Genomic DNA, 27534 nt, shown 5'->3' on the forward strand with positions numbered 1-27534 from the left:
TCTTTTGCTTTTTTTGCTTTTTGGGAGCACCATGTAAGTATCTCTGATAGTAGAAGCCCTGAGACTACACAGAGAGGGCAAGAGAACCTACATGCTAGCGTCCCAGATGAGCCCCTACATGACTCCAGACCCAGCTGCCACTTGATTGCTATTGCATGAGAGACCCCCAGTGAGACCAGCAGAGCCAGTCAACTTACAGAAGTGTGAAAGAGTGTAAAACAAAATGGTGGGTTTTTAAAAGCCCCTAAGCTTTGAGGTGATCTGTTACATAACAAACCATCTTTCAAGGTGAATCCTGAAATTCTGTGTCTCTTACAAGACCCAGGACAAATGCCACCTCTTCTGAAAAGCTTTACCTAAGGAGGTAATGTTTCACATTTTTTTAAATGTTAAAAATAATCTACTAAATTTTAATAACAACTTTATCGAGATATAATTCACATCACATTCAATTTACTCATTTGGAGTGTACAATTCAATGGTTGTTAGTATGTTCACAGAGCTGTGTCACTATCACCATAATCCATTTTAGAACATTTTTATAACCCGTCTTCAAAAATAACCCTTCCAATTAGCAGTCATTCCCCATTTTCCCCCAACCTCTCCTCCCACCGCCAGACCTAGGCAACCATTGATTATTTTCAGTCTCTATAAATTTGCCTTTTCTCGACATTTCATATCAAATGGAATCATACAATACGTGGTCTTTTATGTCTAGTTTTTTTCCTTAGGATGTTTTCGAGGTTGATCTAAGTTGAAGCATGTATCAGTACTTCAGTACTTTTCCTCAGTGAATAATACAGTAAGTATTCCTGAACTGAAGTATCTGTGCTTGAAAAACTTCTCATAATTCCTTGAAATAGAACTGATTGGTTCAAAGTGTGCCCACTTACAATTTTGAGAATTATTTCAAAATTTTGGAATGACAGTAACTCCAAAAAGGTTATGACGTATATACTCATCAACAGTGTATCCTTCCTAACTCCCTACAGGTAATGATTAAGTTTTAACTATTTTCTAATCTGATAGGTGAAAACTGATGTCTTACTTTAAAATCTTTGTTTCTTTACTTACTAGTGATCCCTGAGCTTTTTTACTTATGAATTAGCTATTTGCACCTCTGTAAGTAGATTTCTCATCTATTTCTTTTGATTAAATTATTTTATATTAGAGATAGCAATCCTTTGTAAGTGCTGCAAATATTTTCTCTCAGTTGTTACTACTCTTATATATGTGATTATGGTGTTTTTCAACATACATAATGAGGAAAAGTACTCTGTCTTTACATTTCCTTTTTCAGAATATTCCTGTTTATTCTTGAACATTTATTTTTCCAGATGAAATTGTCAGTTTTTTAAAAATCCTTTTAGAATTTTTTTTGGGAACTATGCTCTTTATAAATTGATCTGTAGGGAGTTTGCTTTTTACATGTTACTTCTTCCTAACCCCATTATTCAGGTTTTGTTTATGGCACCCAACTGGGTTTTTAAAGTTTTCATTCCATGGTTTCTACGTAGTTCTTTAAAGTTAGTTCCTAGATTAAAAATAAAAAAGTATGTAGTTACTATGGATGAAATCTTTTCTTCTAATGTATTTTCTGATTGAGAATTATCTTTATAAAGGAAAGCTATTGGTTCTCTCATATACTAACTTTATACTTGTTTTAGTGTTACGGATAACTTAAGAGGCTACATGAAAAATAGATCAATATGATTCAACTAGACTGCATAGATAGACCAGTTTTAGATCAACACTCAGTACACTGATAATAACAAGTGTTGGTGAGGATGCAAAGAGACTGGAATCTTCGTATACTGCTAATGGGAACGTAAAATGGTACCACTGCTTTGGAAAAATAAATAAAGCAATTCTTTTATACAGATTCACTTTCTCAGTTATGCAAATTTCTCCCAATTTGCCACATATATGAAAGTGCAAGTCGCATAATTACACCCTATTTTTGACACAGGTTTAAAAAAATAACTTTTGCTTCTACAGAAGTACATTTAAGTGTAGGTCAAAATTTAAAAATAGAAATGCAACATAAAAAAGAACAATGAAAATTTCACATTTCAGTAAGTGTGTAATTATTCTTCCAGTTAGAAAACCAAAATAATTGTTAAAAAAGAAAGGGCGAAAAATAAGCCATTTGACTAAATTAATTCTGAATAATGAAAACAGTTTTGTCAAAGAATTCTAGAAATAGAATAAATCTGAAATATAATTAATGCTTCATTTCTAATTTTCCAGGTAAGGAAATGGAGTCCACACTGGCAAATACATTTAAGTTCACCTCAGACTATTTTTTAAACAATGAGAAATATTATATCATTCATGTGTATACATATGTATGTGTGTATCTCTCTCTACATATACATTTATACAGACATATGTACACCATATATGAATGATACCAATGGATGCCTTATAAACATCTTGATTTTTTTTAATTTAAACATTAAATCCAATTTTCTCTACACTCACTGGCTGTTTTTGATGTCCTAATGGGCTATTTCTACATACTTTTCCAAAAAACCTTAAAAGACTGAACAAATTCAACACCCAGCAAACAGTGATGTCCACAATTCAAGTGACTTCTGCAGTTAGCATGATTTTACTGCACTAGTCTATGAATCAAAAAAACCCAAACCTTAACAACCTCACCCTCTGAGCAACCTCAGGTAAACCTCTTCTTTAAGATGGCCCCTGATTTCCTTAATTGCAGAAAAAAGAAAAGACGAGACAAAAATTGATCAGATGCTATCTACAATGGGTTGGGAGTATCTTACAGAAAAGAAACTTCAGAAACAAACACAAAATAGCACAAAGGAAACAATCAAAATACATATAAAATGAACTTAAGAAAAGATCACTGAAAATATTACAAGTCTCCACGAAAAATAAACACATTTCTGCATCAAGATGATAGAAATATGGATGCAGTTTTTTAAAGTTTTATTTTGTAACTTGAAAAGTTGACTTAATATTAAATTCTTAGCTGGCATCGACAAGGTATCAAAGGTCTAGAAAAGGAGCTGTGTGTGCTGGAGAAAAATGTTGTATTCTCAATTCACATCAACCTAATTAGATAGTTAGATGCTCCTAAAACAAAAGAAAAAATCAGCCAGAGATTACAGGCTGTGTATAATATAGATAAATGTCATATAAAATAAATCCATATAAAGAAAAATCCTAGGGAATGCCTGAGACAGGCCTTTAAAAAGGAGTATAAAAAATCTCCCAAAAAGAGGTATCCTGGAGTACTTCACAAGCAGGTTCTCTCCCAGGCTCCAGATCCCTCCTCTCTTGTGTAACTTAAGCAAAATTACTTCTTTGAGCTTCAATTTTCTCCTATGTTAAAACAAGGGCTATTACCTATATTGCAAGGATAATGGGAAAACTAAAGATCATTTAAAGTGACTCATAGTACGCTTGGTTCATCACAGGTGTGGCTTTTATTACTGCACTTTGATTAAAAGTCATGGATGGAATTAACTACTGTTAAAGGTATCAGAATAACCATATTTTAAAAAATCAATTTTTCCCTTTTGTTAGACATTGTCTTTTTGCCAGACAAGTATCTGCTTGCTGTTGGTTGAAACCTATGTCAGGGCCAAGTACTTGTTTTCAACATGTACCTAGAGACTGATGCTTCTGAATAACCACAAGGAAGTGTGAAAGTAAGAGTTACTCGCTAACATTACGTATATTCAAATCTATTTTGTTTTTATTGGCTGAGTGTCTTTGGTTCAGGTATTTCCTTTTCAGGCCAACTGCTTAATGCCTGATAAAGCAGAACACATAACTCAGAAGTAAAACATTCCATGCAGAGTCATCAAGAAACAAAGATGAGAGAAAAAGCTGTTTTTCAAAGCTCACTCAATTACTAAAGTCTGAATTCACATCCTAAAACAGGCATACACCCAGAGTGAGATCTGCTCAGCTCAATGAATTCGAGGTAGTGAAATCTGTATATTAACCAGCAGGACTGGTCTTTTTCTCAATGGATCTACATTTTCTTTTCACCTATAAAAACAAATAAATGGGAGCAGTGGACCTCAAAGTGCTTGGTAAATATGCAAGATCCAATTATTTATGAGATACCCTCACAAGGTGTAGAACATGGCACACATATATAACACTAGTTCTATCTCGTATTTTAGCATGTGGCTGAATTCAGTGCCCCACATTTTAAAGAATCAACACAACCAAAGTCGGCAACCTTTAACACTTCCCTGAGATAGCACCGGCACACTCTCCTGATCTTTGGGCCTGCCATAGATTTACAGATTCCCTCTCTGTTCCCACCAGGACCTTCCCACTGCCACCCTGCCTCTGGATACTGGGTTCAGGACACTATATACCACTTGTGAAAGTCACAGCACTTCCTATTCTAACGGGTTGCATTGATTAAGATTATAGATTTTCCAAAATTTTTACAATGCTATGGTGTTTAGGTGGTCATCCTTTCAATATTAGGCTCAATCACAAATAGTAATGGATTTCTGGCTTGCTTCCTTTCTCTGGAAAGTGGAATTCAGTGGTTACAGAAGCATATGCTATCCTAACAAGCTGCCCATCCTCAGCTTCCATTTCTGGAGAAGACAAACTAACAGGAATTGGATTTAACCCTCCACCTAAAACAGCAGAAAAACTAGACAAAATAAATGAAAAAATGGTTCAAGTATTGGAAATCAAGCAGTGAAAGATCAACTGTTTCCAAGTAACTTAAATGCATCCCAGAAAAAAGTTCAAATATATCTATCTATATAAATATAAATATAAATATAACTATATTCAATATCTAATAAGGCAAAAATCACAATGTCCAGGATCCAATAAAATATAACCAGGCATGTGAAGAAGCAGGAAAATATGACCCATAACAGGAAAAAAAATCCATCAACTGAAACTGACCCCCAAATTGACACCAATAAAAGAACTTGTAGACATGGACATTAAAAGAGTTATTATAATTATATTCAATACATTCAAAAGCTAGGGGTATTGAGTAAGTTAAGAAAACCTGGAAGATATTTTAAAAGACCCAAATTTAATGTCTAGAAATAATGTTACAACATCTGAAATGAAAAACACTCTCAAGGGAATTCATGGCAGATTAGACTTTGCAGAAGAAAAGATTAGTGAACAGCAATAAAACTATATAAAATGAAATGCATAAGGCTGAAAGAGAAAAAATAAAAGAACAGAGCATTAGTGAGATTTATGACAAATTCAAGAAGCCTATACACATGTAACTAGCGTTCTTCAAAGAGGAATCTGGTGACAGAAAAAAAATTAAAGATAATGGCCAAAATTTTTCCAAATTTGATGAAAACTTTAAACATCAATCCAAGAAGATCAACTAATCTCGTGACAAGAAACACGAAGAAAACTAATGCACTCCTTACATTAATACATGAATAGATCTCAAGACATAAGATTCAGCAAAAAAAGAGGAAGTTTCAGAATATGTGCTGAATCATGTCACTGATATGAATTTAAAAGTACCTTAAAAACACTATGTCATTTATATGTATAGAATAGTGACAGATTAGTGGTTGCTTGTGGATGGAGGGGTGAGAGTGAGAAAACAGTTAAGATTATGGATTTATCCTATGATAGTAGCTGGCTCTTAGAGAGGGAAGGAAGACAATGCAACTAGAGATGGGACTGCCAACAAGGACAGAACTTCCTAGAGACCAGAGCATGTATGGGAGTCGTGATGACCTACTGGGCTCCTATGGCCTCTCCTGCTTCATTTCCTAACACACCCCCACCCACCACTCCAATGGGTTTCTCCCAGGTGGACCGCAGTCTGATCCCTTTACCTCTCTGGCATCACTACAGCCTGGTGTATAAATGGTAGCAACCAGAATTCACTGAGCAGAATATTTGGAGCATGGAGTTGGGGTGGAGGCCAGAACTAAGAGAAGTGCTTGAGGACTTCTTTAAGTCAGTTTTCTTCTCATGGGGTCCTCTACCCCAGGGAGAATATGAAGACTTTCCAGGGACTACTAGGCATAGACAGTTTTTAAAAGGTATCAATTTCCAGATCTTCAACTTTCATATGAAATCCTTTCTCAAAACTACCTGCCTGAGACTATGCCTGGAGTGCAGTATCCCATTTTGTCTCCTTTTCAAATTTTTCTTTTCCTACTTTATAAAAAGCAAGCATATATACCTACCATATCATCCAGCCATTCCACTTCTAAGTATTTACCCAAGAGAAAAGGAAATATACATCCAACAAAGGCTTATACATGATTGCCACAGCACTTTTATTTATAATAGGCCCAAACTAGAAACAACCTCAATGTCCATCAACAGATGAATGGATAAACAAGTTGTGGTATATCCACATGATGGAATACCACTCAGCAATAAAACGAAATGAACTACTGATACACACATGTATCAATAATTAAGCCGAGTGAAAGAAGCCAGACCAAAAAATAGAGTACATGTTGTATGATTCCATTCCTACAAAACTCAAGAAAATGTAAACTAATCTATAGGGACAGAAAGCAGATCAGTAGTCGCCTGAGATGGAGGGGCAGGAGTAAGGAACCACAAAGTGCAAGGAAACATTTTGGGGGGAAAAGATATGTTCTCTGCCTTGCTTGTGGTAATTGTTTCCTGGGTGTCAAAACTCATCAAATAGTACACTCTTCATATGTACAGTTTATTTGTATGTTAATTATATCTCAATAAAGCAATGTTTTTAAGGTGAAATAAAGACATGAAAAAGCTAAAAGAATTCATTACCTGTGAACTTCCACCACAAGAAATGTTAAAGGAGTTTTCAAGCAGAAGGCAAAAACCAGTTACAAAGTAAGATCTGCTCAGAGGTACTCGGGTATTTTTTCTTATTGATGCTGATTTTCATTTTTGAATTTTCAGGTTTGGAGCCACAACACTGCTATCTAAGTAACTGAAGTTACACTGAACATACATTCAGTCAAAAAGTTTTCCCCTCACTGTTTTTTTCTGACATGATTACCATTGTAAGTATATAGCGTTGGGTGTTAGAAAAAGTATGAAGAATGATTTACTATTTTAGTTCTTAACACACCAGCTAAAATTACACCAGCCTAAATATGTTTGGAAAATATCACATAAGAGAAATACGGTTCTTACCATCCTAAACATGGTTTTTTACATCTTGGTACTCTATTTACCCCCAGCGAACACACATCAGGTTATACACTGCAAGTCAGGAAGTTTAACCTCCTAGAATCCTGAAACACTCCATACTCCATGTCAAAGAATGTTTACACTCATTTTAAATTTCCATGAATCTCACCTATTAAAGTCAACAGGACATGAATTAAAGAACTATATCCAAATAATACCCTTTCCCATTCTCTGCAAATCACCTACATTTTAAACTTTTTCCCACACATCTTTTGCAGGGTGTGAAAAAAAAATTCACAAATGGTATTGGTGAAAGTGTAATAAGGGGTACATTTTTGGAAAATTTGGTATCACTTATCACCAAGGACATATTCCATTTCACGGAATTTACTCTAAAGATAATACAGTACAGGTGCCCCTGAAATATATGCAGAAAGATATTCTCTGCATCAATATTTTTCATAGTTAAACTGCCAACAATACAAATCTCCATCAAAACAGAATTAGTTTAGGAAATACTGATGTAACATTGTCATACAATATTACACAGCCTTTAAGAGGAAGAGGTAAATCGACATGCACTGATAGGGAAAGATATCTACAAAATGGGAAGTGAAAGAGCAGGTTAAATAACAACTTGTATAATATTAGTCTATTTGTAAGATCAAAAAAAAAAATCGTTACACTATCCCTTCCAATTCTATATTCACAGGAAAAGACATCAATTTGCTCACAGCAGCAATTTCTGAGGATCCGAAAATACCCAGAGATACTTTTTCCTTCAAATAAATCAGTATTTTTAACAAGCATGCATTATTCTCAATAAAAACTTTAATAAGAAACAAAGTACCCAACAGCCAGTTTCTACTAAAAGTGACAGAATAGAAACACAGTTTTAAACCAGGCAAACAGATCCTGAATAAATTAGAAATTTACAGAATTAGAAATTTAGAAAATACTTAGGTTGTAAATTTTAAAAGTACATCCTTAAGGAAAAAGTCACAATTAAAATATGATGAACTAAAAAGTCACATTTACCATTCTCTGCCCCACACTCTCTCACTGCATATGAGAACTGGATATGATTGTTACAAAATTACTATTCACCTAAAATGTTTAGTTAGGTTAAACAAACCAGTTTTTCCACAGGCACATCAAAACAAATCCATAAAACTGGTTTTGAACAAAAAGAAAAAGAGCGGTTGTCATAAATCTGTTGAAAGAAGTGAAGTAAGCTTATGATTTTTATTTGCTCTAATATAAAATCCTACAATTAAATGTTTAGCTTCTAGAACGTTTCTTTCTCATAAATCAGAGAAATCAAATTATAGTCCTGTCTTCCACTGATCCCAAGAGAAAATTTCTCCTCCATATAAGCATGCCCTAATGCCTACGTGACTAAAAATAAGGATGAAAAATTACAACTGAAAAATAATTGCAAGGAACTTAAAAATAATTACTACTGGCTCTGTATGCCTAACATTAAGAACAGACTGGTATCAGAATTAACACGGGAAGAGGGATCCCGTGGGAATCAACGGACCTTAATGAAAAGTTTCACCTTTTTACGTGAATGAGGCAAAGGCTACAGCTTTATAGTTTTCCCCAGAAAAATTAGGACACTTAACAGCTACTTAGAGAGAAGGAGCTATGAGTTGCACTATAAACGGATAAGACTGTTTCACCAGAGAATTAAATTAATTTACTATGTGAATCTGTTAATTAAAATAAAGTATTAGGTTAAGAAAAAAAAGAATAAACTGCAATTCCCAATGCTTAAATTTTTAATAACCGACATAAAACGAACTGTGGAAAGGCTTGTTACCACCCTTTGGTACAATGCACAAGTATCTTTTGAACATACCAATATTGAGTATTGCTCCAGGTACCAGAACTCCACAGAAAAGACAAGATGCCGGCTCTCATGGAGTTCACATCCTACCATACAAATACGATACAAAGTGAATACTGGAGAACATGACATTTGAGTTAAGACCTGAATGACAAGAAAGAGACAGCCATGTGACAATGTGGGAACAGAACTCTCCAGGCAAAGACAATACAGAGGATAATGGTACTATAAAAAAGTTTAATGGCTTGTCTCTAAACCAATTTCTTTTAACAAAATGCACTCTCTAATGATTCCTATGTGCACTAACAGTCTGAAAACCACTGGATGAAAAAATCCTTAAGAGGTAAACAAATGACATGAAATCATCAGGACAGGATTAAAATGAGAATAACATTGGCTCATGATAAGAATCAGTTAATCAATGCTAACTATATTCCATGCACTGTGTTAAATTATATAGTCTCATTTTCAGGCTGAAGACATACTGTGAAATATCCACACCACTTTTAATTAATAATAATTAAACAAACCTGTGACAGAGTAGGTCAAAAGTTGTTGGAATAGATGAAGATACTCAGTCTTACTCTTAAAATAGTACAAAATTTAAAATACAAAGCTAGCATTTCACTTTATTAGATTCCAAAAAACATCAAGGACACATAATATCTGAGGCTGGTGAGGGCCAGAGTGAAGGGATGCTCCCATTCAACGTAGCTGTGCCATAAACTGGTTTAACTTTCTTAGATAGCAAATTATCACTAGCTACTAAAATTTAACATGTGCATATTCTGCACATTTGCTGCACAGAGAGTCCCACATGATAGAACAAAATTATATATAAAACTGTTCATTATATACTGCTTATAGTAGCAAAAAAAAAAAAAAAGGAAACTCCAAATGCCTATCAATAAGGGATTAAATAAATCATAAAAAGTAATGATATAAATTGATGTACATTGAAATGAAAAAATGTCCAATACACAAGGTAAAAGGAAAATATTGCTTGATGGTTTATATATGATATACAGTTCTTTCTTTGTGAAAACAAGTATGCTTATAATGTACAGAAACAAGACTGTATATGTACGGAATATATGTAGAAGGATTATATATATTAAGCTGTTACCAGTGGTTTCCTCCTTTAGGACTAGAATTGGAGACGGAGAAAGGAGAAAGAGCAAACAGAAGACTTCTTTTTAAATTTCATAATCATCTCTATTATTTTTCCCCCAAATAATGAACATGGATTACCTTAGATGAACTTTTTTAAATGTCTTTAAAAATGGAAATGGGTTTGAGTTCACCAAGAGCTTGAAGCTGGAATATCTTTCCAAGGTTCTTCATATCAGGGAACACAGAAATGGCCCCAAGTATTGAGCTAAATGTTATGACATTTCCTTAAAATGAAATTCCATTGGTATTACAATTAATAGAAAACCATTATACAGAAGTATTATACCTAGGGTATCTTTTAACTATACCTAAATGACATTCCATCATATAAAATTAAGTATAATGTGGTTTGCAAAGCCTTCTGGGACTTAGTCCTATGCTTCTCAAACTTTAATAGTCATGCAACTCACCTGCAGATCCTGTAAAAATGCAGATTCTGTTTCAGTAGTCTGTGATGGGGCCTGAGAGCCCCCTTTTCTATTAAGTTCCAAAGATGAAATTTTGAGTAGCAAGAATCTAGCCCAAGCTCCTCACCACTCTCCATACTTAATTTTTTAACTAATTTTAAAAATTAGTTTTATTTTAAGCATCTGTCCCACAAACTTTTTTTTAAAGTAAATTAACATCCAATCTCAAGTTTAACAAATCCTTGGTAGCAATAATAGCCCTTATGAGCAATCAGCATCTGATTTGAATAGTAATTGACTAATATTTTAATTATTCTTTGGGAAAAGTTGTCTTTTAAAAAGGATAATTAGCACTAGGCCCTCACTGCTTCTGGTTAACAGGTTAAACACAAAAAACTTCCACCACCCCTAAAGTTTCCACCACAACCCATAAAAGTTGCCAGATCCACCTCCAGGACCTCTTTGCAAACCAGCAGACAGCATTTCTTGTTTAGAAAAAGCCTTTTTCACAATTATGCCCATTAACAGTGTGGTATTTCTGAACAACAATTTTATCAACTGTATCGCGATCATCAAAAGTTACAAAAGCAAATCCTCTCTTTTTTCCACTCTGTCTTCAATAACTGTCTTCAATATGGCTGCGATTTTGCCATACTTTTCATAGTCCCTCAAATTATATTCTACTGCATCTTCTTTAATATTCACAACGAAATTTCCTTCACTTTCAGAAAGAGCAGCAGGCTTTCCAGAATCCTGTCTAGAAACAACTCTCTTTGGTTCCACCACACACCCACCAACCTCGTGTGGTCCAGCACTCACCGCTGCATCCTCCTCTTAACAAGAGAGAAGTCACAAAACTAAAGGTTCTGGAACGTTTTGTTTGGGGGTTTCTCATCACCACACAATCTGGAAGTGTGCCCCATTCCTCAAAATGTTCTTTTAAACTATCATCTGTAGTTGCAGAGATCAGACCACTAATTAAGTTTTCTCAATTGCTCTGGTTCCTTTGGACGTGGCCCTCCTCCCTCTGGCAGCAGGCTGGCAGCAACGGGGTGGTAGCGTTACCTCCCTTTTAAGACCAGACTCACCTCTTCCAACTCGAGTTCAACATGGAACTGAGAGGAAGAAGCCTCCTCATACTTTAGATTCCATGAATTACTGCTCCAGTCCTTACACACCATATTCTTCATACCTCTGTGCCTTTTTACATCATCTTCTTCCTTGTAAATGGTTTTCCCCTCACCTATTCCACTTCAAAAACTTTCACTCTTTGTTACAAGTTTAGTTCAACTTTGCAGGTATTTCAGGCATATGTGGATGCTGTTCTTTTGTATCCCAAGGTTCAACTGTCAAATTTCTTATTCACATGTCTGTCTCCTTATGAAACTATGAATTTGAGGCTAGAAGATATCTATCCTCAGCACATAGATATTCAATAAATGTTTTCTGCATCCAAGTCACTAAGGTATTATGATTCTGCCACTACCTTTAAGATAATGGTTGTCACATTTTTATACTAAAAATATTTTCTTTAAAGAACTTTCCTTTAAAGTATTTTCCAGTGAAAAATACTGTCAAATTATTGAAAGTAAGCTCCTAAAATAAAAGACAACACATATTCAAAATTAAACTAAAATGTAACGCTATTTGATAGGATGTTTACCTTACTGCTGGAAAAAAGTCGTGTTAATTTCACTCTATTTGAGGGTAAAAAGAGCAAAGTTGTTCTCTTTGGTCCTCTTTTAAACACTACATAAGAATGGCAATAAATTTCTTTCCCTCCTTAAATTAATTAGGACTTCTACTATATTTTAAAAACAAAATGACATAATAGTATCTTAAATCAAAAGTTAATATAGGCAGTCCTCTCTTTACCACTCACCTTCCTCATCTATCCACTTCATGGTGAAAAGCTGTTCATTGTCAAAAGAACACATGTCTCGAACCTCATTGCAAAGGCCCTCAAAGGAGATTGAAGGTTCAAAATGAGTTATCATGATATCTCTGAAAAAGAAAAGGAGTTTTAAGTTAGTGACTAAAACTAATATAAGGCTCTATAATACCTAAGGTCTGTAATCTGTAGATGCCTGACAATCTGATGGACTTGCGCTACTTTGTGTATGCATCAACATGTGTTGCTTACAGTAAACTATCTCTGTAAGGCAAAAAATAAAATATCAACGTTAAATAATGCTTAAAAATAAAAATAATGAATTTATGAGAAACCTTATTAAGGCTGCCTCTCTTACTCCCTCATCTTTGGAAACAGCCCGCATTCTGTCTATGGAGTGTGTATCTACTTTTATTTTAAACCGGAGCACCCAGCCCCGACATCTTGTGGCCTTTCTCTCACATTTTGAAACAGCCTACACTCTATATAGTATGCATCTCTCTAAATAAATCTACCTTTACTCAACTGTGGCTCGCTCTTGAATTCTTTCCTGCGCGAAGCCAAGGATCCACACTTGGCGGGGCACGTCCCAGGGGCTTAACCAAGACCTGGGACACAGCCCTCCTCACGCCCCACATTCGTTTTTCCTGTATCACCTCTCTGGCATGGGGCGTTTAATTAAAGAGATGGGGCTCAAAGGGCATAATCTCGATCCACCTATTGGGCTACAGCTGCCCTCTCTTGGGGAGATTCAAGTAGCCCTTTAGGTGGCGGCTGACGCTGAGGCCAGCTCTCTAGCCGTGAAGAAGCCCACCGAGCCGAAGGCTTTTCTCTCCTCGATCTTTTCTCATTCTCTCCCCTATCGCTCTCTCTCTTCAGACTCGAGAAGATCCACCAAGGAGACCACTTGGACATCTAAATTAAGACCACGTGGCAAGTAATTGGCAACCTGGTTGGTGTTTAACCAGGCCTTTTAAATCTTTAGTCGTTATAGACAGTTGAACTGCTGTTACAAAGGTGCTTCATCTTTAAGAAGACTCATCAGAGGTCTAAGGAAACAGTGGGTTACAACAGTCTCACATCAGAAGACGGCTGTGCGAGGATTCCAGCCCATACCACCCTCTGACGCAAAAACAAAAGGCTGTCCTGCCCCTGGGAACCCTAGATTAGGCATTCAGAGATTTTTCACTCCCTGATAGGCAGGGTCAACGCCCCTACCCAGCCCTGAAGTAGTTTCAGATGACGGACCATCACACCCCTCTGCACCCCCATAAGATTATGGGAGTAAAATCTCTGAGGGGGGATGAGACAGGAGGCAAGGGGGCAGGGCACAGTCATTCAAGGAATGACACAGCAATTAACACCAAAATGATCGAAGATTCAACTCTCAGTAGGCCTTGAGGTTCAAGATGGCGGGAGATTTGACTTCCAATAGACCTTGAGCTTCATTATATGCCCATTGTAATATTAACATAGTAAATGACACTGCCACAGGCGCCATGACAGCTTCAAGGCTGACCATAAAAGGTCAAAGAGTGGGTGGTGGCCCAATTCCTGGGAATCCCAGCCCTTTCCTCGGGGTAGTTGGAATGGTCCTCCCCCATGTTTGCATGTGAAGCTACTTGACCCCATAAAAACTGGCAACACTGCCTCATGGCCCCCTCTCTCACTCCCTCATCTTTGGAGACTGCCCACAGTCTGTCTATGGAGTGTGTATCTACTTTTACTTTAACCTGAACACCCAACCCCCACACTTTGTGGCCTTTCTCTCGCCTTCTGAAACAGCCTATACTCTATGCAGTATGTATTTCTCTAAATAAATCTACCTTTGCTCAAAAAGGAAAGAAAAACCTTATTCAATCTCCCCTCTTCATTCAGGAAGCCCACCCTAACTGTTCTAACAGACAGCAGTCTCACTTTTGCTTTAATGTTAGTTATCACAAGCTTGCTCTTTTGTGAGGCATTACAATCCACAAATAATTCCATTGTTGATAAGCTTCTGTATTACATTTAATTGAAATCTATTCCAATCCCTAGTGCTCCATCTCCCCTACCCTTCTACTTTCATCCAAGAGATGGCCATTCAAAAATTTGACAAAGATCAGTCATGTCCTTTTCCTCAGCCCTGACTTCCACAGATTAAACACCCATGAGACTGTCAATCATTCTTTGTATGGAATGATTTTTTGATTTCATGCCTTCATTTTCATTTTTTCCAAATGAACTGCGATTTGCCAAAATTGGTTTTAAAATAGGATTCATATTTTAAGGTAGACACCCCCAAAATGGAAGAAATAGACATAAATGTGTATTTATATTTATTTTACTGTTAAATAAGCCACAGTTTTTAAATAAAATTAATCCACATAGCAGCTATTCACCACAAGATTTAAAAATGCAACAAAATATTTTAGAGCAGAGGTCTGGGGTTTTCTTTAAGGAGCCATGAGAAGGCTCCCTGTGATCTAATCTAATACATAGTAGCCAGCCACAGTCATCCTTGCAAACGTAAGTCAAATAGACTGAATGACTCTAATTTAACGTATAGTGATTTCTACGTGCCAGAGTCTGTCGTAAGGGTTTTACAAAAATTAATGTAGTTCATGTTTTTCCTCTGTGTGTGTTTTTTCAATAAGCACTATGACTTTCCTTTGTTTTAAACTCTTCAAATGCCTTTCCCCCCTCTCATGCAGAATAAAATCCAAAGTCCCTAGCAGGGTCTACAAGGCCCTGTGTGAACTGCCCCAGCTGCCTCTCCGACTACCTCTTCTACCTGGACAGTTAAACCAATGTTACTAGTCCACTGTCTACCCCAGCTAGAATGTAAACTTGAAAGTAGGAATTTTGTTTTGTTCATTATATTCCTAGTGGCCAATATAGTGTCTAGCAGAGAATGGGCATTCGATAAATATTTGTTGAAGAAAAAAAAAAGGAACTGTGTGAACAGACGTGCATAGTTGGAACCTAGAACACAGAGTAAGAAATAAGGGATTAAAATTTTTAGTCATCTGCAAAAATGTTAAAACTGCAATCTTTAGTGACCTTATAGAAGTAGTAAGTCAAACATAGAAACTGAATAGCTTTTTCTTGATAATCATTCTCTTTCTGAGCATCTCATGGTTTTCTGTCCCTGCCTCTTAGAGGCATTCTTCCTTGGCTTTCATGACAATATGCTTCCCTGGCTCCCTTTCTACTATTCTGAACACTTCAATCACAAGACACTCTTCATGCCCTCTCTCATATTCATTCTATGTCTCTCTCTTTCTGAAAGTTAATTCACATTCAATGTTTTAACTATTATCTCTATATAAGGGTCTCCTAAATCTGTAATCCCAGCTCTCTGTGTAGTATTTAAGACTCTTGATAAACTGGTTCCACTTTCTGTTCTCAATCTGATCCTTGCCATTCCTGACACTGACTCTGTTACAGACATCTGGTTTACTCACAACCCCCACACATAAGACCTTGGTGATCCAAGTTTTAATCTTAAAAGTAAGATTGACTGTTTGTATGCATTATGTTCCTGAGTTCCTCAGTTTAAGGCTCAGTTTACAGAGGGAGATGGGGATCTCTCTTTAATTGGCTATTCAACATCAACCCCCATCAAACCTTTTTCACCCACACTATGCTTGTCCAACATGTATCTTATGTCCATCTTTTGTTTTCAACTAATTATATACACACATCCTCAATTAAATTATAAACAACTGAAAGACAAAAATTCTTGGCCTTTTTAATACATTCACATAACATAATAGGGACTCAAATACTACTTAACTGAATGTGGAAGAAGTATTTTCTAGGAGAAACTCATCTTCTAGAAAGTGCACTTTTGACAAGAAAATATCACTGTTTATGTTTCCTTAGCCTATAAACATGTATGGAATATTCAGTGTGTTTCAGATATTTGAACTAAGTTTTTATCTTATACGATCTTCACAAGAACTGTCAAACTAGACAAATTAATCCTATTTTACAGATTTTAAAAGCACAGCACAAATGAATATTTGCTGGAGTCTCACAGTTAGGAAACAGAATATATATTCAAATCCACGTCTCCTAATGACACGTGGTGCATGCTGTGCTCTAACCTCCCCCTCCCTCACCTCCAGAATCCCCCATTAGCAATGGATCATTTATTACACTAGCTCCTGGGAGTGCTACCAGTAGACAACCCCAGCCGTCAGCCTCTTTCAGAGATATGACTCCTCCCTTATGGTCAAACCCCAATGACTGATTCAAGGTGGGTACAAAGGTCCTAGATGTGACTCAGAAAGGCTCTCAAGTGTCAACTCATCTTCAGAATTCCCTGGAGGGTCAACTGAGGTTTCTGTTGAGACTTCACAGCATCTGGATTTTTTTCTACCTAAGCCTGCTTCCTTCCCTTCCCGTCTCTTCCATAATCATCAATCCCAAGAGCACTCCTGAAAAAACGTCCTGCATGCTAATCTGAGATATCACTTTCCACAGGAGCATCCACCCAAAGCATAGCTATTATCAGATGATACTATCTGACAAAAACATAATGCATAAAAACAGTCAATCTTACTTTCAAGAGATTGGCTAATGAAAACTGTAATCCTTGTTTCAGAGACTAAATCAGTTTACTCTATAGCACATGAAGCTAGTTAATTTTTTTTTATTCTTCAGAGAAAATAAATTGCTGGCATGTATAAATTATACATATTTTACAGTCTGTCTCCCCCAGCTAAATGTAAAATTCATGAGAGCAGGCATTTTGTTTTGCTCATTGCTGTTATCACCAGTATCTGAAGCAGCATCTGGCCCACAGTAAATGTTCAATTAATAATTGTTGAGTGAATGGACTCTAAAGAAAGCGTGAGAAAATGTAAGCATAAAAAGCTTTTCACAAAGGAGTAATGACATATATTAGACAGCCACAGAATAATGGTTAAGACCATGAGAGCTAAAGCCAGTATGCCTGGGTCTGAATCCAGGCTCTATCACTTAGGTGAGTTACTTCTCTGTGGCTCAATTTCCTTACCTACAAAATGGGAATAATAATATTTCCTATGGTGTTATAAGGCGTTAATGGATTAAGTGAATTAATATTTATAGTACTCAGAATAGTACTGAGCATATATCACACTCCATATGTGTTGAATAAATTTTAAAACATGTATCCTACAACACTTTAAATAGACGTGAAACCTTATTAGAACAATAAAAATAATACAACCTTCTAAAAACAACCTACAGATGCTTCTGGTTTAATATGGTGGAGGGAACACAAATCTATATCCTTTCATCCTAAGGGCCCACTAAAATGACAGAAAACTGAAACAACAAATTTATCAAAGTCTTATAAAACAAAAAAGGGACCAGCAGTAGACCAGAAAGTATGAGAAAATCCTAAATGACTGAAAACAGATGGTATAAAATTGACAGAAAACATACCAGCCCCCAAAACCAAAGTTAAGAGAAACTCTTAAAAGAGAGAAATTTTATTGACACAAGATTACTTCTCGTTCTTTAACCATCTAATCATACCTCTTGGCTTTTCAAGGACATGACACATACATAAGCATTTATTACAAGTGTTTTTTAAATTTGCTTTAAAGAAAAATTTATGAGTTAAAAGAACAGTGTTATAAAACTTTACAATGTAAAAATTACCAAGAAAAATCAAGATGTAGAGAAAGTGAAAGGAAGTATAAATTCAAAAATGTCTCTTTCCCAGCGGAGTCAACACTCTTATCTAAAACTAATATTTAAAAATAAAAGCAGGGAACAAGAAAAAAAAATAACCCAAATTAAAAAATGGGCAAAGAACCTAAACAGACATTTCTCCAAAGAGGATGAACAAATGGCCAACAAGCTCTAGAAAAAATGTTCACTAACACTAATCATTAGAGAAATGCAGATCAAAACGTTAACGAAACATCACCTCACATCCATTAGGATGCCTACTACCAAAAAAAACCCAGAACAACAAATGTTTTCAAGGATATGGAGCAATAGGCACCTTGTGCACTGTTGGTAGGAATCTGAAATGGTGTGGCAGCTATAGAAAACTGTATGAAAGTTCCTCAGAAAGTTAAAAATAGAATTTCCATATGATCCAGCAATTCCACTTCTAGGTGTATATATACTCAGAAGAATTGAAAGCAGGGAATCCAATAGATATTTGTACACCTACATTCATAGCAGCATTATTCACAATAGCCAAAAGGTGGAAGCAACCCAAGTGTCCACTGACAGATGAACAGATAAATAAAATGTGATATATAAACACAAAGAAGTATTATTCAGCATTAAAAAGAAAGGAAATTCTAACACATGCTACAATATGGATGAACCTTGAAGACATTATGCTAAGTGAAATAGGCCAGTCACAAAAAGACAAATCCCGTATGACTCCATTTATATGAAGTATCTAGAGTAGTCAAATTCATAGAAACAGAAAACAGAACAGTAGTTGCTGGGGGGGGAGGTGGAATAAGAGCGTTGTCAGTATAGAGCTTCAGTTTTGCAAAATGAAAAAGTTCTGGAGATTGGTCATATAACATAGTGAATATAGTTAGCACTATTGAATTGTACACTTAAAAATGGTTAACGGGGGGAAGGTATAGCTTAAGTGGTAGAGCGCATGCTTAGCATGCACAAGGTCCTGGCTTCAATCCCCAGTACGTCCTCCAAAAAATAAATAACTAAACCTAATTACCTTCCCTCAAAAAAAAAAAAAAAAAAAAGAAAAAGAAAAAAAAGGTTAAGATGGTCAATTTAAATTTTTTACCACAATTAAAAAAGAAAAGCAGGAGAAGGTATCATTTAAGTTATAAATGTAACAAGAAAAACTAAAAATAGTCAGGAGAGGAGGCAATGAAGAAGTGCTAAATTCCTCATCTTTCATATTGATCAGCAGATATAATAAAGGAAAACAACATTGTAACAGTAGTTCTAGGTGGTGGGATTGGGGAAGACTAAAGACAGAAAGAAGATGTACTGTGTACTTAAACCCTTCTGAATGGTATAGATTACTATTAGTTTTTCTACCACCATGTAAAGGTATGATCTTACGATAAATTTTGCTTTTTAACAAAATATAAATACAATATAAAACAAATTTTAAATGACGGTAGTAAATAAAATTGATTTAAATATGTAAAATTTTTATTTTTTAAAAAGAAAATTATAAAATAGTTCCTTCTTCTAGTGACATTAAAAGGGAGCCTGCTTGTCTTAAATAAATTTTTCTTTCAAAATACCCTCAAGACTACTAGTATGAGGAGGTGAGGGTTGGGAGTATATATTTTAGAATAAAATCAGAAGAGAAGGAAAGGCTCCGAATTTTTCTGGCAAAGAACAAGTGTGATATTATCTTTTTTGAATGCAAGAGGCAAAAAATTAGTATGATCAGATATCATCAAAATATGACTTCCTTTTTAAGGTCCACAGGTAGTTGAAATTGATACATATGTAAGCATGTCTGTAAACAACAGGGATTTATCAGAAATCTTATTTTTCGAGAGCTGTTGAAATATTTATCAGAACATACAAATATTTAAAAAAATCTGTGTAATCCTTAAAAAAATCTTAAGTACATCTTAAAGAGACTCAAAAAGAACTCATGCTTTCTCAACTGCCACTCCTTAAGTTCCAGGAACTAAAACATTTAAGGGAGTTTTTTATAAACATTTCTCTAAGTAATTGGGAAAGCACCATGTTCACACATCCCACAATCTCCAGATCCTTATTATAGTACCAAAGCTAAAAATAAGCTGCAAAATAGAGATATTACTTCTAAAGGTACAAAACAAATTATGCATGGAAGTTTTTTTTTCCTGGTTTTAACATCAGTGTTGGTATAAATTATCTTAACCACTGGTCTTCGACAGAATACAGTCTGCTTCACCACAATGATACCCAAAATGGCAAATTTAGACATAGTTTTAACTGAATTTTAGAAAAAGAAAAAAAAAAGCATTTTTAATTTTGCTGTTGGGCTTCAGAAGTCACACTGTTTTAAGCATTCATTATGTTCCTATGTTCTAAAATACTGAATCTAAAGTTTTTCCTTAGGACTGCTTTTAAAAATAAACCTGAAAAAGAACCATATTCAGTCCTTCTGCTGTCTCAATGCAAACATTTCTCCTAAGTTAAATATGGTATAATCAGAAAAAAAAGCTTTATTTGTGATCACCAATGTAATAAGATTTACCACAGATGGTAAAATCACTGGGTTTTAAGGAAACAGGATAGGCATACAATCTCAAACTATCACCTCTCAAATTAATTGTTAATTATAAAAAAGCCATAAAGCAACTTTCATATTTTAATAATCAAGGAAATAGAAAATTGACTCAAAAAGAAAAACTTTCACAGTTATGAATCTGACAATAAAGAAAAAAGTAATCTTAAAAAGCCCCATCAATATGAGAAAAGAGAAATTTCTCTGAAGGGTAAAACTCAGTTTTGTATTCTGGTTTCACTAAGCCTCAATGTTATCATCCACAAAATGGAGATAATGATATCTACCTCTGAATACTGTGTAAAAAAAAAAAAGTTAGCATTTTTTGCTAATCTTTTTTGCAAACATGTAAAAGACCAATAAACATGCAATGGAAGCATAAGGAAAATGCTTCCTTCCTACACTGTTGTTGGCAATGTAAATTGATAAGTTTTTGGAGAACAATATCAAGGTTTATAACAGGCATATCTGACCATGTTTGCAAGAGTATATACTAAATATAAGGATGTTCTTTCAACATGATTTGAAGTAGTGATTTAATGAAAGTTCATCAATCAGAAAAAAGATTAAATTATTGTATAACAACACTATGGGACACTATGTACCAATTATAAAGAAAGAGGTGGATCATTCTACCTACCTATATGTATCTATCTCCTAATCTGTCTATCCTGACATGGAAAAATGACCATGAATGAAAAAACTCTAGTTACAGAAACATGTATAGAAACACAAACACATTTACTGGAGAAATAAAAGGGTGTGTCTGTGCATATGCTTAAAGATATATTGATACACTATAGAATATCCCAAACTGTTAACGGGGTTATTACGGCTACCCTCCAGAAGTGGGGGTGAGAGGCTACAGAGGGAACTTTCTGCTTTATGTATTTCTGTATTTTTAAAATTCACTTTTAGTGCCTTGTCTTTGAGATCTGTATTTGGCCACTGGTGGCATTTTTGTTTCTATCATCATTCTCGGCCACATTCCCACACAGGTTAGCTGGCCTGCACAAGTGCTGAGGACACAGAGCAGGCGCACAGGGAGCAATTGTTCAGCTAATTCTGGGCATTTCCACCTGGATGTTCCCAAAGCACCTTGAACTCAAAACTCGGTTACCTGTTCCAGGTAAGTAATTACCTTTTCTCGTAAATCTCTTCCTTCTGTACTCCCTAATCTCTCTCCAAATAGTAAGTCTGTGAGTTGTCAGACCCCTTCCCTCTTCCCCACAGGCAACCCATCTCAAATTCATATTGATTCTACACCCTAAAATCGTCACTGAATCCATACCCTCTTTTCCAACTCCTCAGAATTTTTCACCTGGACTACTTCCAAAGCCTCCAGATTAGTCTCATCGATCGCTAATTCATCTCCATCCATCGCTAATTAATCTAATCATGCATCCTCCTTACTTAAAATCTTCACCTATGTAAAAAAGTCTGAAGCACGAACTATAATATTCTGGCGTCTTCATGATCTAGTGCCTGTGATCCCTCTTTTTAGCTCACTTTTCATCAGTGGCCACTTTGCGTTTTACGTCCTAGTGAGGAATGACTATGGGACTGACAACTAAACTGATCTTAATTCCCCAAACATACCCTGCAGTTGTGCAATGCTTGGAATGACCTCCCACCCAACATTATAATCCACCAGACAAACCTACTTATCCTTTAAAAGGCTCAAACTTTTCACCATCTAGGAGGGCTTCCCTCACCCCAAACTCCTCCCCAATAGCCACTCTTGCACATACCTTACATACACACACACACTTTTATTAACTCTTCTAAGTTTCTCCTCCAACAAATCTCTTAGTTCTTCACAAGCAGAGCCTTGTACTCTCCAGCTTAGCATCCTCTGCGCCTACCCTTAGCACCATGTGCCTGGCTTATAGTAGGTATTCAACAACATTTATTAATCTGAATTTAAACACGCTTTGGTAAAATGTGAGATCCTAAATAAGACTGGAATTTTTATAATTCATGTTTTAACTAGGCTCATTTCAACCATTAAAAAAAAGACACTCAAGTTACCTTAAAAAGAGGTTTGGGAGCTGTACTTGAAAGCCATCTAGGAAAATTTTTTCAGGAAAGAGCTGCCTTTTTCTCCTCCGTTTCCTTAGCCCTTTAGTTTGCACATGGGCGGTCCTGGCCTCACTTGCCTCTCCCTAAACTCTTCAGCTTCAGTCCTCACTGCTAATAAGCAATTTATCTCCATATTATCTAATCCGAACTTCTGAGAGGGCTGTTTTGGTTTTGGCGCCAGGCCACCATGTCCTTTGTCTCTGGCTGGTAAAGCTACAGCTCAGCTGCCCTGTGGTTAGGTGCCCTACTCCAGAAGCTCCAGGACCAATAACACTACCCCAACTCTCAACTGAATATATTATTTTTATTTCCTCAGAACCATTACTCAAGTGTATCGCTAAAATTATTTTGCAATACTTTTAAAAACAAGTCTTGCCAAGACTTGTTTGCAGTGATAAAAACCCTGCATACTTCATCACTGAACCAGCTATACATTTCCACATATGCCAGGCGTTCATCTCTTCCGATTTGTACACATGCACAGAAAGAATCCTCTGGATTGTCGTAACGGCTCAACAGCAGTGGATTAAGAAGTACTTTCACAAGTTTTTTGCAAAATTTCCCATACGTTTATAGACTGTAAAGAAATGAGCAGTTCAGAGATTTCCTTGTTAAATTCTATCCCATAATATCAAGTAACTTCATATAAGGATAGCAACACAATGGCAATCTATCACTAACCCACAAAACCTGTTTCTCCTCCTCCAAACTAACACCACTAGGTAATGATTGAAGGAAAGCAGGCCACTCATTGACAAGCTCCCGTGGTGAGGAAAGAGGAGTACAGGCCAGGAGACAGGCACTCTTAGGTGGTCTCCAATAAAATCAGATTCTCAGTGCTATTAATCTTCTGCGTAAAGACTAGAAGTCTAATTGAATAATCTGTTATATCTTGGGAGACATCACATTTGCACAAAGAACAAATTTAACAGAATGAGAACACTAAACCCATCATGGAAAGGAGATGGCAATTTATTCACTAAAAAATCCTGACTATTCCAAGATTTCAATATTCACTGGAAAGAAGTATTGTTAGAAGGGGATAAGGGTAAAGCTCTCTGATAATGGCCATTCAGCTGAACGGAAGGAAAAAAAAAACTTTTTCAAATGTAGACTGTCCTTTATATTTCCTGATAGTAAAGGAAGAATTTTCTACTTTAAAATCAGGCAGGTATTCTAGTTAGCCAACCTGTTTAACTATCCTCATTGGTGACTCATTTTAGTTTCATCTGTAGTAATGAGCAGCTGACTGTGTACATCATACCATCAGTTGAGACTATTGTTAATAAACATACAATCTTAACAGACCTAATTTCAGAGGACAGAAATTGGTACAGTTTAGAGAGTGCTGATGTTGTCTTTAAATGAAGCTTGCAATGAAGGCACTACTAGAAAGTTTTCATTGGATGAAAGCACTGAAGAGCAAAGGGTTGATTCATTCCTTAGCAGAATTCATAGGTTTTTAGAAACCAAAATAAAGGTTAACTTGGATGTCTTAGAAACATTTCAGTCAAGCACTAATAGGTTTATTAAGTCCCTACCCTCCCTTTTCAAAAATAATTGGAGGAATAAGCCAAGAAAATATATCTATATTCTAAAGTTTCAATTTCTTTCCAAAGGAGACGCTCACAGTGATTTTAATTTATTAACTAGGTCTATTTACATTTGTCAAACTAATAAAAGTGGGGAAAAAAAGGAAGCACTAGTTTCTTGATGTTTCATAGTTGGAATTATTGGAAACTAAATTTTAAAAATCAAGAATTTATATTATTTAAAGTCAGAAAGGTAAACCAGAGAACTAAAAAAATGGTTTAACAATCAAAAATTGAGAGGCATCAGGTGGTGAGGAAGCAAAATGAATGTGCACCCAATTTCTCATCTTTCAGATGAAGGAATCAATAAATATCACTTAAAGTTGATAAATCAGAAAACAGAAGTATAACTTTTAAAGTAATAAAGGTAACCTCCAGAAGAACTGGAAATACACTGCCAACAGTAGTTACCTCTGGAGGTTGGGAAGACTGGATGGGGAACACTTTTTATTTTATACTTCTGTACAATTTGCACTCTCCTACCATGTGCGTATATTCATTTTTTAATCTAGCTTTCTAAACTGTCAATAATCAGATACCATTTTAAAAAAGGAAAATGTACTATATTTCATCCTCTGCACCTAACAAGTCACAGTCAACTTTCTAAAATACAATGGGTTTTAAAGTGAAATATCTCATCTGTCAAATTAAAGGTAAGGTAATAGGAAGCAAAGCTTTTTTCCCCACAGTGCTAAGTACATATCATAGCTCTTGTTTTAAAATCAAGACCTCTGTGATCAATTTAAGTAAAAACACTGCTACTATCTGAAATAACTCCTCTGAACTACTCCTGAATACAGTCAAGCTAATGAACAGAGAGGTCAGAGACTTCACGGCAGCAACCAAACTAGTAAATCTTTATATCAAATCAATAAAACATTTAGGGGTTTCTATTTGCTTTGAAATCAAAACAAGAGAGGCATTTTGAAAGTTTGGTATCTTCACTGATCCTCTCAGGAATGTAAAAGTATGCATTGCAGTTTCAACCTCCTAGTGCTTGAGTTTTTTTTAAAGGAACTTACTTCTGCTTGGACAAGCAGACAGGCCAAGTGGTCAGGTTTTCTGTTAACTCTTAGTTTCAAACCTTTATGCTCACTAACATTTCACCTTTCTAATGCTCCAAAATGTAATTATCTCAAAGAAATTTCAAACCACAGGAATTCAAGAGAAGAGGGACACTTCAAATCACTGATTACAGAATATGACCTAACGATTTTAGGACTGGATTATTTCTGGTAACCACAGTAGTTATAACTTAGGTAATAATATGAGTAAAGATCACAGATTTAAAAACTGCCTAGGCTCGTCCTCTTCCCGCAATACCTCAACCTATGAGACAGTCCTTGAAGCAACGCTGACAAAGAAGCGTTCACAATTTTTAATTTACACTACATGTGTAACCTAATCTTGGCGAGACCTAACGTATATCCCTGAAAAGGCATCAAGTTCACTTAAATAATAATTCCTATGGCTAACATACTATCAGCCTGACCACAGTCCAGATACACGTCGCGAACTCTTCTATGAGATAAAGATAAACCTGACTTAGAGAGCCAGAGGCTTTAGGCCTGCTGGTAATCAAAAGGGTCATCAAACGGAAGCATTCCTGTCTTCTAAATCCACAGTAAATTTAGTTAACTAAGGCATCACTCAGAATCAATTCTCAACCCCAAACACATCCAGGCTTAAAGAGACGTAAAGCTCTTGTAAATCTCTTAGCAGGCGAGGCTCTCGAACTCACCAGGTGAACCTACTCTTCTCGAAGGCTCCTCCCTCGGACCCTACTCTGGACCCTCAGCTGCGCGACTCCCCGACGCCCAGCACTACACCTTGGGGGTGCCCCAATCCAGCGCTCCATGCTCCTCCCCCAACCACTCGGTCCCCCATCCCGAGTCCCCGGAGTTGCCCGCCCTGATCAACTCTCCCACATCTCCAGCCTCTCACCGGCCCCTCCTCCAGGCCAAGTGGAGCCGGCCTTCCCCCGCCCTCCCACCGTCACCCCTACCCCACGATACTCACCCGCGGTAGTAGGCTTTCACCCGGACCTGGTGAGAATGGTCCCCGCTGCCGCCGCCTGCGATTGGGTGAGACATGGTACTGCTGTCTCTCTGGGTCGGCATCTCCTTACACCCCCGCCTCAACGCCGGAGGCCGAGGGTGCGGGGGGCGCGCCAGGCGCGGTCCGGGACTCCGCAGCCCGAGCCGCTCCCGTAGCCGCGGCTGCCCGCTCGCCTACCTGTCCTCCCCGCCCGCGGCGCGGACCCAAGGGTCGCCTCGCCGGGGCAGCCGGAACCGCGCGGCTCCTCCCACCGTCCGCGGCGGCCACTGCCTCTACCGCCGCCCGGGCCTAGCACGCCTCCCGCCTCCGCCCCTCCCACCTAGCTCGCTCCAAAGCCCCACATTCCGGGGGAGGGCGGGTGCAACCATCGATCCAACTCAAGGAACCTCAATGCCCGGCTGAACCATTCTTACGGGGGGCAAAGGTAAGGGGGAGAGAGGATGGGGACGCTGACCATCACATCAGATACGCCGACAGGGTACCTTTCGTGAAAACTGTGACTGAGGGGATGTGAAGATTCGGGTAAGTCTAGTTCTGTAAAAGACTCTTCCTACAAGGAAAATGGTAGGGAACTAATGCTGCGGCATCTCACCCCAGTTTCCTAACTTGGTCGCGCCCGCGGTCAGCCGACTTGGGACCCGGAGTAGGTTCGCCCTGCGGGTTTCTGGGATTTGGAGTCCCCATGGGATTCTGGGACTCGAGGTTCCTTACGCGCAGAGCGCCCCGCCTTCTCGCTGAAGGTCGATCTTCGGCTTGTGCTCCGGCAGTCGTAGGCGTGGAACTCCTAAATCCAGGTTGGGCATCTGAGGGCACTGGAAATGATTGGGTTTCGTCACGATCTACACTTTGTTCTCTGGTGAATTCTCCCTTCCAATTGCGTGAATCGTCTCAATTATACAGTGCCCTTTTGGGGAAAAGGAATTTGGTTACAAGCTCAGCATAGTCTCTTTCATGGAAAGAATTTAATATAATGTGTGTAACACATGTAATAATGAATGTAATGAAGGAGGAAACTCAACTAGAAGATACGATGACAGAGTGACTTTTCTTCCTTCGCGGCCCCGATATCTTGGTCCTTTTGTATTACCATTGCGTGGAACAAGGGCACAATGAATATTTAGCCAATCCAT

General features: G+C 37.0%; 1 protein-coding gene and 1 pseudogene across 1 annotated transcript in view; both read right to left on the reverse strand.

The window, feature by feature from the left end:
• The window catches only part of PRKCI (protein kinase C iota), a 62832-nt gene extending 36229 nt beyond the window's left edge, over positions 1–26603 (reverse strand). The window contains exons 1-2 of the mRNA XM_032484444.1: positions 26366–26603; positions 12452–12573 (exon numbers count right to left, since the gene is read on the reverse strand). Of these exons, the coding sequence (XP_032340335.1) occupies positions 12452–12573; positions 26366–26466 (223 nt within the window). The 5' untranslated portion in view covers positions 26467–26603. The remainder of the gene's footprint in view (positions 1–12451; positions 12574–26365) is intronic.
• Positions 10978–11707, reverse strand: LOC116661437 (annotated as a pseudogene).
• Positions 26604–27534: the final 931 nt, after the last annotated feature.

Source organism: Camelus ferus, chromosome 1, assembly GCF_009834535.1.
Source record: "Camelus ferus isolate YT-003-E chromosome 1, BCGSAC_Cfer_1.0, whole genome shotgun sequence".
NCBI lineage: Eukaryota > Metazoa > Chordata > Mammalia > Artiodactyla > Camelidae > Camelus > Camelus ferus.